At 32.2% G+C, this 12,133-nt stretch overlaps 1 protein-coding gene across 14 annotated transcripts in view; it reads left to right on the top strand.

Annotated features, from left to right (window-relative positions):
• The window catches only part of LOC145936559 (bromodomain-containing protein 3), a 32,025-nt gene that overhangs the window by 1,555 nt on the left and 18,337 nt on the right, over nucleotides 1–12,133 (top strand). For 3 of the 14 annotated variants that reach the window (XM_083038806.1, XM_083038813.1, XM_083038799.1), the window contains exons 1-9: nucleotides 985–1,145; nucleotides 3,722–3,770; nucleotides 4,270–4,311; nucleotides 9,235–9,480; nucleotides 9,658–9,852; nucleotides 10,042–10,650; nucleotides 11,168–11,245; nucleotides 11,593–11,688; nucleotides 11,848–11,949. In XM_083038806.1, coding sequence (XP_082894932.1) covers nucleotides 1,111–1,145; nucleotides 3,722–3,770; nucleotides 4,270–4,311; nucleotides 9,235–9,480; nucleotides 9,658–9,852; nucleotides 10,042–10,650; nucleotides 11,168–11,245; nucleotides 11,593–11,688; nucleotides 11,848–11,949 — 1,452 coding nt within the window. In that variant the 5' untranslated portion in view covers nucleotides 985–1,110. Of the gene's footprint in view, nucleotide 1; nucleotides 862–984; nucleotides 1,146–1,437; nucleotides 1,458–2,955; nucleotides 3,244–3,721; nucleotides 3,771–4,269; nucleotides 4,312–7,306; nucleotides 8,093–9,234; nucleotides 9,481–9,657; nucleotides 9,853–10,041; nucleotides 10,651–11,167; nucleotides 11,246–11,592; nucleotides 11,689–11,847; nucleotides 11,950–12,133 lie in introns of those variants that run through there. The other 11 variants (XM_083038804.1, XM_083038802.1, XM_083038801.1 and 8 more) reach the window with 10 other exon arrangements.

Raw genomic sequence — 12,133 nt, 5'->3', positions numbered from 1 at the left:
CTCGATAAATAAGATTAACATTTCGACACCGATAGGATATTTGTGTTCCTTATCGCGTCGAGGGACGATAAATGACAGCGAATCCAGGGTGAGTGTACTTTGTTATCGGATCTCTCGATGACGATCGAGTCCCTCGATAGGTATGGCCCTCGAATTATAAATTATTCCAACGAGGGAAAAGCGTCTCCAGTATCGAACGAGAGCGGGTGCACCTCGGACGTCCTATACGATCATTCGAATCTCGCGCGCTCGGCTTCGGGTGGGTTCGAACGCGCTCGGGAACGCTCGGATTTTCGGCGGCGCGAGACGACGGGGGAGGTGGACGGACGGGTCGCGCGCGCGGAACGACGGAACGGGACCATTTCAGTACGTCGCGGAAGAATGCGTAGCCATTGTTGGTGCTGCGATCGTTGCTTCCTTAGATTCCGAGATCGTCATGGGTACGGATACCGCCGCGCTTAGCTGCGTGAGAACGTCGTCGGGGTTCGGCGCGGGCCACTGATATCGGGGATACCTAGTGGAACGCGACCCCGGTCGCCGCGGAGCCTCTCCGAGAGACTCGTCTTCTCTTCGCCGCGTCTGTCCACTACGGCCGCGCGTCACCGCGTTTCTCGTATACCCGAGCGCTCGCGCCGAGTGAGAGTGAGTGAGTGAGTAATATAACACGGTGGGGCGCGCACTATACTCGCGCTGCTGCTGGCCGCCATAACACCGAGCGACCAACCAAACTAAACCGAAAACGAACACGAGCGAGGGAGAAAGCGGCGACTTAAGCGTGCCGAGGAGTCGGTTCCCCTCGAAGGCGGTATAGTGGTAGTGCGCGATCTTACGATTCGGTTCCCGTGGACTTGCGTTCATCAGGTAAGCGATCCGCTCTCGCACGGGGGTCTCCCTCTCGCGCGAGAGACCCTTCGTAAACGAAAACGCTCTCTCCGAAAAACGGCGGGCGGTGGAGAGGGAGGGGCGGGTGAGGGGGAGAGGTGTATAAAATTCCGGGGTTACGCGGGGGAATAGGTGTGTGTAAGCGCGTGTGACGCGGCGGTGGCGACGGGCCCCTCGGGAGGCTTTCTTTCCCGAAGCAAGCGCGGCCATCGAGAGAATAGACCCGCCATGTTGAGACCTACGCCGCCGAATCGAGGTGTCCGGTAAGTGTCCGGATTTCCGCGCGCGCGGATTGAGAAGGACTCGGTTCTTCGTCTCTCTCTATCTCTCTCTCTTTCTCTCTCGGTCGCGGCGTGAATTCTCACGGCGTCATTTCTGTCTGTCTCTCTCTCTTTCTCTCTCTCTTTCTCTCTCTCTCTCTCTCTCTCTCTCTCTCTCTCTCTCTCTCTTTCTCGCGCGCTAACCCCTCCCTCCCTTCCTCCCTCTCGCCGTGGCGCCAGTCTCCTCGTTCACTCGACTGACTGACTGACTGACTGACTCTGGATGGATGGTTGGTCTGATGAATTGTCTGGACGGTTTGTATTTGTGTTTGCTGTGCATCGACTAGGCGCGGATTCTCTCTCTCTCTCTTTCTCTCTCTGAGTTTTCCACTATTCTCCTCCTGTCGCCGCTGTTTGCCGCCATCGTCGTCGTCCTCCATGCTTTATTTCTCTCGTCCATGGATGATGATTTTCATGGCCTTTCTCTCTCTCTCTTTCCTCTCCTGTCTCGTTCGAGCACCTGTTCGAGCACGAGATCTCTTATCTGTCTGCCCTTGATTTTTACCCTGGCTCGCCCGCGACCTCCTCTCCGCGTGGAGATTGATTCCGGTAGGAATCCTCCTTCTCGTCTATCTCATGGATGGCTGGAGATTTTTTAAATATTGTCGCAATGTGTCAGTGTCTTCCTCTCCCCCGCCCCCTGCGCACTGCCAATTTTGCATTTTAATAGCTATCTCACTTTCTAGACCAACGCGTGTACCACTTATCTGTGCTACTTTTGTCAAACTTTCCATTTGGCTTATCCGAACTTTCCATTTTTGGCCATTGAGGAATTGGCAAGGGATACGACAAGTGTTTTGTGTATCTCTTTTTTGTGGTCCAGTTCCAGATTCTCTCGTGTGTGCGTGTGGGCTTCAGAATTTTTCAATTCTCAAATGTGTAATGTTTGACAAATCTCTATGTTTCCTTGTAAAAAAAAGTCCTAGTTGCTTCATACAAGTATACAAAATTGTTGTCGCTGAAAGTCTTCTGTTGTACAAATTTTATTTGTGATCGTTGAACATTCCTTTTGCGTAGAATTAAGTTATATAGGCATTAGACTGGTATAAATTAATGTCTTTTTTAATTTATTTGTATCTATAGAAATAATCACATTTATTTTTCTCAAAGTATATATAAAGATATGATGTGTATGTATATATATAGTTAGAAAAACATTTTTTAAATCAATTTGCATTTTTTTTTTAATATTATGTAAATATAACCTCAAGGTGTTAATTTTCTATCAATCTTGAATAAAGGACAGAAACTTAAAAAAGAAACAGGCTTATATTGTCATTTTGTTTCTTTTTTATATGAGTAAATATGCAAAGATTATAAATATTACATTCAGAGGTAGCGTAATATATATATAATTATATTAAACTTGAGAATTTTTATCATATAACATTCAGCATATATATATTTAACTTTGCATTAGCAAAACGTATCGTAACAGCACAGTATCAAATATAATATCAAAGACTGTAAATATCAAAAATAATATTCCGATACAATTCTAAAGAGAAAAACAACAAAGAATAATTTGCACATTTCTATTGATAATCTGTTAATATATAGCAATACACAGTAAGAAATAGATTTCGCTTTTCCAGCATGATATCTACTAGATTCAGTTTTGCATGATATGTTAAATAATAAAAATTGCATACAAATTTCTCGAAAATACATCTCAATATACAAATCATGCTAAAGCAATGAAACAATTTTTTGGGGTTGTTACAATATGGGGTCCTATTGTTATGTTATCCAGATGTTGCTAATGTCGCGAGTCTTACCTGGAGGTACGGAGTCTCACAGCAGTATACAGGGCTGACATTCAAAGTCCTACCATTCGGTAGACTTGAGTAGTGTTATGCCTCCTCGGCACCAATCTTCCTGGTCGCAGCGCAATCGTCTTGGCAAGCAATTAATGAGCTGCTATGCTCAGTTAAGAATATATACTTGCCATCTCAATTGTTGATGAAGCCTCATAGCGTCAAGCATCAACGTAAGGCAGTTACCTGCTACGTAGCATTTATGTATCATATATGTCGGAAAGGTAGGTGAAGCTCATTATCGTGAATGAGCATATATTATAAACGATTAATCGAAAAGAGAAAAAAAAATATATATATATATATCTGTATAACAAGACACATTTAATAAGCGTTCAAATGTATCTTTGATACATTTGTTTCACAAAGATGTTACATTACATGCATTATTAAGTTGAGAAAATATAGTCTTCAGAAAGATTCGGTAAATTTCAACTTCAGGAAAAATGAATAAAAAAGATATAGGACTGTATACTAAATGAAGTCAAAGATAAGCATTGGTATTCCTTTAACAAATGATTATGATGCAGCTTATTAGATAGGATTGACTAATTCTGACTCTTAGCCTCATAAAATTAGCATACTATATAAATTGTGCTCCGATACATGAGTGTCATGCAATATAACTAACACGATAGTTTCAATTTTATTTTAATTTCTTATTTTATAAATAAAACTTATGGTATTTTCTTTCTGTTGCAGAAACGAAGTCAAGATGCAGCAGGTGGACACTATCTCGCAGAACAATTCTGTAAGTAATTAATATTTTGCGATAGTGTAGAATATGCAGCTGGCTTACTTACTCACTAACGCAATATTTCAAAGCTGCATTACATTTTGTGATATTCCTACACTATCCACTATATCCCAGTAGTTTTTTGATGCATTCTATATTACACAGCATCATTATTTATAATATAATGTATTAAATTCTGCAAAGACACATTTCTCTCTTACTTATCTTGAAATAATTGTATATAAATTACGTGTTCAATACTTTATTACAAATAGCACCTTTTTTTTACATGTTGCTATCTTATACTTCATGGCTGTGTAATAGATTTTTTACATTCATTTTTATTTTTCCCATATGTCTGGATATATATAATTTTTCATATTCTGTTTGCAAATTTCATTTTTTGCATAACTTCCTATATATATACAAACACACACATATACATGTAAATATTTTTAACATACTAAAAAAGAGCATTGTTTTGACTGAATAGTATGATATATATGAATTACAGTTAGATGTGGAGGAGCGAGAAAGGCTGTGTAATATACCGAAGGTGAGATGCCTTGTTGACTATAGTCTCAACTAGGATAGTTGTTGAAATATGAATTGGCAACTAATAATATATGCTGTTATGAATAATTAGTAATTTCGCTTTATTCTGTCAATAGTAGTAAATAATACACATATAAGCTTATAAATAAATATTAATAAATCTATAAAGTATATATACAGATAATAAATATCTTATAAATATTTTTTCAATATAAATTTTGTTATAGAATTATTAAAATCATTAATATTACTGGAGCAGGATTCTTTCATTTTGCTCACTATATTGTCTATTATTAGTATAACATTAAGCATATATCAATATTTATAGCTTATATGCCAATTTATGTTGTCTGAATGTAATATCTTGTATCTTATAATTATCAATCAAATTATTTCTAATTTAATGAGATATAAAGATATTTCTGTAAACTTTTTGCATGAGCTATATGAAAGTGCCATTATATTTCATTTCTAAATTCTCACCTGATTTTAGATTTTATTATAAGTTTCTAGTAAAGGTTTTCTTATACAAAAATCTAAATTGCTTGCCTGTGGTTATGGAAATTAAATATATAGCAGCCTAATTCGCTCGCTGCATGGATGGGATTATGAGTTACAATGCCTATAATTAATAGAGAAGTTTTATATACATATCCTTTTATTATATTAGAGAGACAGAGAGTTTTTTTTTTTTATTTATTTTATTATCATATATAAAACTTTTTAACAAAAATTATTCCTATCTTTGATTCTATTTTTATTTTATTTTTATTTATTTTTATTTTATTTTTTATTGTTATTTTTATTTATTTTCCTTTTTTAGTATTTTGTTTTATCATACATAATATTACACGCATAATAAATATTCTCAGGCATTGGATTACTGGAGAGATCATTGTGCGTAATAACTTAAGCATTAACAAATATGCTTAAGTTCTGTTCTTTTAAGTTGCATTGTCGACTTAAATATTTTCTACGCTTATCTTACCCTCCGAAGGTTAAATGTATACTCATTTCGTGTTAAGTGCAAAAAATGCAAATTACAACAATGAACATTTCATTATCTTTAATGCAATTATAACAATGAACACTTATTGAACTTTTGATGTTTAACATATCACAGATGATCATGAATGGATCTTGGTGTAAAAATAATTGAGACACACTTTTTAATGATTCGGAATTTGTTATTCAATAAAAAAATTTGTCTTTTAGTTTGTTCCTAGAAAACGAATTTTTCTATCAAATAGATTTTTAAAACTCATTAAAGAAAAATATTTTGATGCTATATAATTATTAATTATATAATAAAGATACACAATATAGAAAAATTCTGTACTGTTATATACTAACAATATTATGCATATACATATATTTTAGTGCAATAAGAAATATTGTTATACAATACAGAAAAAAATAGTAAATGTCACAAGATATGATAAAGTTTGCATCAATTAGTTAAAGCATAACATTTATTGATTCTTTATATTCACAAACGATATATGTATATAAATATGAATATTTTGTTGTATGTTAAATTAAGAAAAATTTTATTACTTAATCTTATTAAACTTATAACTTAATTAATATTTTTATAAATATTATGACTTATTAATTTTTTTCACGAAAAATCTTTAAGAATTAAATAAGTTTTGATTAATGTCTTTACTGTATATGTGCAATCATATATATATTTAATGTACAATTTAATGTTTTACATGTATTAAAAAATATATAAGAAAATTTTATATTGAGATCTCAAAATAAGTATCTTATGTTAAGCATGAATATATATTTACAATAGTGAAGTGATTTCCAAACACTGCACATATATACTACATAATATCAATATATCTTGATTAATGATTTAAAAAAACATGATACTGACATTTATGATTTTAGTATAGTATATTATAGTTAGTATAGTTAGTTGTATACTTACAATTAATATATATAATATGTCAGTATTAAATGAAGTTATAAATTTCATAGTTTGTAAAATGTGTTTTATATATATCAGCTTATATACTAATGTATATAAAATATGTGAATATCCATGCATTGTCAACATTTTTTTAATTTTATTATTTTTTATATATAAAAATTCTTTAACAAAGATTTTTTCTCATTTTGAAAAATCTAATTTTCATTGTTTTGTGTATTTAGCTGTTTTGTATTTTGTAAAATTTGTACAAACGTGACACACATAATAGGAAAATTTATTATCGTTTCATCGATGAAATAATTCCTTGGATTATTTTGAAATTTTCAATATGAAATTGTAACAATGTAATATTTACAAAAAAAATTTTAAGTAAGCGAGAGAATAGTTTTTTATCAATATAATTTATATCATGTGAAATAAGATTGTTCTCCCTATAAACAACAAAATTCAAAGAGTAGATTTTCAAAATTTCTGCTTTAATGCATCACATGTGTGTTGTCTTCCTGATTTTGTTTCATGATTGTTTTTGATTTGTGTTGCCAAAAATGTAGTAAAACTTTTCATATTTATATATACATATTTTTTTGACAGATAAAGTTCTTTATCTATTCAAACGTGAATATTTAAGACTTAAGATATTAAGCTCCAAATTCTATTTCTCTAAAGATTGCATTCCTGATAATGTTATGATTTTATAATAATGTTTGGACTGGAATTCATATTTATATTAATATTCGTACTTATATAAGAATGTCTTCCCTGAGAAAAGAAATTTTAGAACATTTGTTTTTGCCTATAAAAATCAGGCAATTCTCATTGAATTTTATTGAGAGGAAAGCCATTTCTTTTTAGTATATTTTCAAATCTAACACATTTCACTTAAGTAATTTTTTAATTTTTTAATATGAATTTTTTTATTTTTATTTTTAATATGAGTTTTGCTATTTTAGAAAAAAACATTTAACAAAAAAAACTTATCTAAGAGAGTTGTATCTAAAAATATATGTTCTAATTTTATCTTGAAAATATAATATAAATCTATAAATTTTGAACAAAATTATCTGGTAAATCAGGAAATTTTATAAGATGAGACATCTTATATGCTTAGAGATTCTAGGACTCTGTCTCGAGAAACGGTAAAATTTTTTTAGTCAATTCTCAACATTGGGGATTATTCCCTTTCTTTAGAGAGCTGAAACGCTTAGGTAGTAACTTCGAGGTAGTGTCTTCGACATGCGCACAGCGCGTACAAACAACTTTAATATGAGTTTTGCTATTTTAGAGAAAACGCATATACAATAAAAAAAATCTTATTTTAGAAAGTTGCATCTAAAAATTCTCTAATTTTATCTTCTAAATTTCGTACAAAATTATCTGGCACGAGAAAATATTTTCACAAGATTTGAGTAGGCACTCTATTATATCCTATTTTCATGTTCTAGAATTCCGTTTCGAAAAACGGTAAAATTTTGAATTGGTCAGTTCTGAACGTTGAATTGTTAAGTTATCCCATCTCTTCAAAGGGCTGAGGCTTCAGGTAGTCAGTCACTATGCTTTCGACATAGTGAGTAGTCACAAACAATGGAATGTCCGTTTGCTGAAACGTGCTAGGTGTGCATGTACCAGAGTTTAATATATTTATATTTATTTATTGTACTTAATACGTTAAATGAGTGTATATAGAAAATCTTCCGAGGGGAGCAAAGAAAATGCTTCAACCGAGACCAAGAAAATTAATCAAACTTCGACGAATTGTATCAGTTTCGGTATTTCTCTTTCGGACCACGTGTGTGAACAAGATAATTTGTTGTGAGGAAGAAAAATGCTAGATATAATGGTAAATAAAAGTTTTTATTAATTAAAGAGAAGTAATTTTTATTAAGCTTTCATTAATTAATTAAAGGAAAGTAGTAATACATTTTTTTTTAATTTTTTTTAATTTTTTCGCGTGTACGCATGATTCACGTGAATGTATTTCTCACTTTTGCAAAAAATTTTACGAAATCGAATCTAAACTAACTAAAGTTAATTTTAATACAAGAAAAAAAGAGAAAAGTTTAAGAATAAAAATAAATCCTTAATCTTTTTAATGAATAAAGAAATTATATAAATTGTTTTTTAAAATTTTCTCTTTGTTCTCGAAAATTTTTTCAAAATTAAACCGCGCAAATGTGTAGTTTTAACAATTTTTTTAATAGTGTAATTTGTAAAATAGATTGTGTAAAACTAATTTAATCTGTGTGTATAATTTGTTATATATTTTATTTAGCGCGTTTATGAGATACGTGATTATTCTTGTATTTCACTTTCGTGAGGCATATATGTATGTGTTAAAAGTTTTAAAAGAAAATTATATTATGATACAAATAAAATATGGTATATATAAAATAAATATAGTATATAATAAATTATATATTATTATCATCGATAAAATTTGTTTAAATCTTCAATTTTAAATTATTAACTTCTTTTATTACATATGCAAAATACATATAATAATGAAAAATTTAAGATTATATTAAACTATTAATTAATTATATATATATATATTAAACTATTAATAATGGATTATTAATCATGCGTTATTAATAATATAATTTAATATATTTTATTAAAATAATAAAACAAATATATAAAATTTGTATGGAGATTAATACATGTTTTGTATTGCATTTAAGTACACAAGTCTGCTAAGAGTAGCTACATAGTCTATCGGAAAACAATCTACATATTCAATTTACTCTAAAATGCATGATGATACTAACACGAGATTAATTAGAGATATGATTGGGGTCTAATAAATTAGTATTGAATTATTAATTTTGTAGTTTACAAAAAATGTGATGTGCTAAATATTCATAACTTAATTTTGATTAACTATTTAATTGTAAATACTATATATAAATGCATAAGTATACAATTGAAAAGTACACCCTAATTTCTTATATGTATCAATCAATGAAATAATAATGAATACAGACGAGCACACCTGGTAAGGCTTCGACGCCAGCGAGTCCTGCAAAGGAGCCGCCACCACGTGACGAACCACCTCTGGAACCGGTGAATGGCATAGTTCAACCACCGGTTGTTCCACCACCAAATCGTCCAGGACGCATCACGAATCAGTTACAATTTTTGCAAAAGGGTGTCTTAAAACCAGTATGGAAGCATCAGTTTGCGTGGCCCTTCCAGCAACCTGTCGATGCGAAGAAACTCAATTTACCAGTACGTTACAATTCTATTGCAGAACTTTTATAAATAAATGTTACGAAGCACTATACACATATACATATATGTATGCACAAACAGGCATGAAAATTATCAAATATTTATAAAATATTTTTAACGGAGCAATTATATATATATTATTATTTTTGCTAAGAAATTTCTTTGATTTAAAAGGATTATCACAAAATCATCAAAAAACCAATGGATTTGGGCACAATCAAAAAGAGGTTGGAGAATTCATATTATTGGAGTGGGAAAGAATGTATTCAGGATTTCAATACTATGTTCACCAATTGCTATGTCTACAACAAGCCAGGAGAGGATGTTGTAGTCATGGCACAAGCTCTCGAAAAGTTGTTTCTTACGAAGGTATACTTTCTAATATATTTATATTAATATATTTTAATATATTTAATATATTTGTTAATTTTTCTACATTCAATTTCTATTCAATGAAAAATTAACATTAATGAAGAAAAAAATTAAAGAAATTCATATAATATGCACAGGATATTGTTGAGTATATGATTAAACAATGGCATCATGACAATTCTTTAGGTTGCACAAATGCCGAAGGAAGAAGTGGAATTGGACCCACCTGTTCCGAAAGGACCCAAAGGCAAAAAAGCTGGAAGAGTCGGCGGACCAGGAGTAGGTGGCCTAGTAGGAGGTACAGGAGCAGGTAGAGGCAGACCAGCTTCCGGTGCAGCCGCTGTTACTTCCAGTGTACCGAATAATTTAACACCTTCCGCCACGTCGGCTGGGACAACCGGCGTTATACCCATGCCACCTCTCGGTACTCAGGCACCAGCTTCAGTACCTGGAAGCACAAATACAACCACCATCGCCCCACCGTCGAGTATGGGCGTTGCGCCGATAGCTACTCACAATTCTCTGCCTCAGCAAGTTGTCCCTCCGACAACGGGTTATCACGCGCAGCCGGCGATGGATCCCCAAGCAGCTTCTGCTGTGCCTCCACCTCCGCAAGTCCCTACAACGCCTACTGTAATGCCTCCGTCGCAACCTGCGAAGCTTAAAAAAGGAGTGAAAAGAAAAGCTGATACTACAACTCCCACCGCAAATGCTTATGATCCAATGTATGCACCTCTGGATTCTAAGAATGCTAAAATACCTACGAGAAGAGAGTCTGGCCGGCAAATTAAGAAGGTAATGCACATTTTTTATTGTCGTAATTGTTACATTTTATGTTTGAATCAAAAGCATTGAAAATTTTGTGTGGTGTATTCATATCTCTACATAACATACATGATACACAATAGCATCTACAACTTTAAAGTCGAATATCATTTATGATAAGTATTGCTTTTAAAAATTGATTTCTTTTAAATATATGTGTAAATCTTATAAATAATCATGAAAATTTTCACAGTTGCATGAAAAAAAGATCATCGTAATATAACTATATAAAGAATATGTAAATATTCAAATGAAATTCTCGTATGCAAATTTTATTTTTTATTTTTAGATGTAATTCACAAATTATCATTTATGTTATAATAACATTTGTAAACATCTTTGATCCTTGCATGTGTTATCATATCATATTCTTTAAATGATATTAATCATTATGTATTGACCATCCAATTAATAAAATAATTTATATAATGATTAATATTATTAATGGATTATAAACTCTTCATGATATGGCTGTTGGCTGTTTCAGCCAACGAGGCAAGCGGAAGACGGCTTAGTGCCATACCATCAGGCCAATATGCCTCTAATGGGGGCAATGGCCCAACAGGTACATTTATTACTATTCCTTCATTTATTCCTTCCTTTCATTTGTGTTGTCTTATCATCTATCAAACGAAAGTTATTAGAGAGAGATTTCTGTTTAAACGACAATTTTATATATCTAGCATGTCTTGTACTAAGTCTCTTAATGTTTCGTAAGATAAAATTTATAAGATTTGATATATTATTTTTTTTTTATAATATAAATATGTATATTTTATATACTTCAAAAAGAAAACTAAGACATTTTTATAATATTCTATGAATAAATTCCTATTTAAAAAATAAAATAAAATACAGCTTTGATATGTCACAAACATTTGTTTCTCACAATCTTTGTAAATAATTTTTCAGCCTCCGCATACTGGTGTTAAGGGGAAAGAAAAATTGTCTGAAGCACTGAAGTCTTGTAATGACATTTTGAAGGAACTCTTTGCCAAAAAACATTCGGTAATTGTTATACATATGTTTGTTTTTATCAACGTAATACATCATTGTGTCTATGTAACACATCTAAGTATTACGTTACGTTGTAAAACAATGAAGTATTACGATGCATAACGCAGTATTCAGGATTGTAAAATTTGATATTTTTTTCTTGATATAAAGCCATATGCTTGGCCGTTCTACAAACCTGTTGATGCAGAACTTCTAGGCCTTCACGACTATCATGAAATTATCAAGAAACCCATGGATCTTGGTACTGTAAAGGTTTGTATTTTTAATTATATAAATGTAACATCACACACACACAGAGAGAGAGAGAGAGAGAGAGAGAGAGAGAGAGAGAGAGAGAGAGAGAGAGAGAGAGAGAGAGAGAGAGAGAGAGAGAGAGAGAGATACAGTGTGCTATATAAAATATAGTTTATTTGCGCAATTTTTCTAAGAATGTAAA

This window comes from Prenolepis imparis, unplaced genomic scaffold (assembly GCF_030444845.1).
Source record: "Prenolepis imparis isolate NDT839.2.m4 unplaced genomic scaffold, iyPreImpa1.0 SCAF_5, whole genome shotgun sequence".
NCBI lineage: Eukaryota > Metazoa > Arthropoda > Insecta > Hymenoptera > Formicidae > Prenolepis > Prenolepis imparis.
This window is presented reverse-complemented; position numbering and strand designations above follow the sequence as displayed.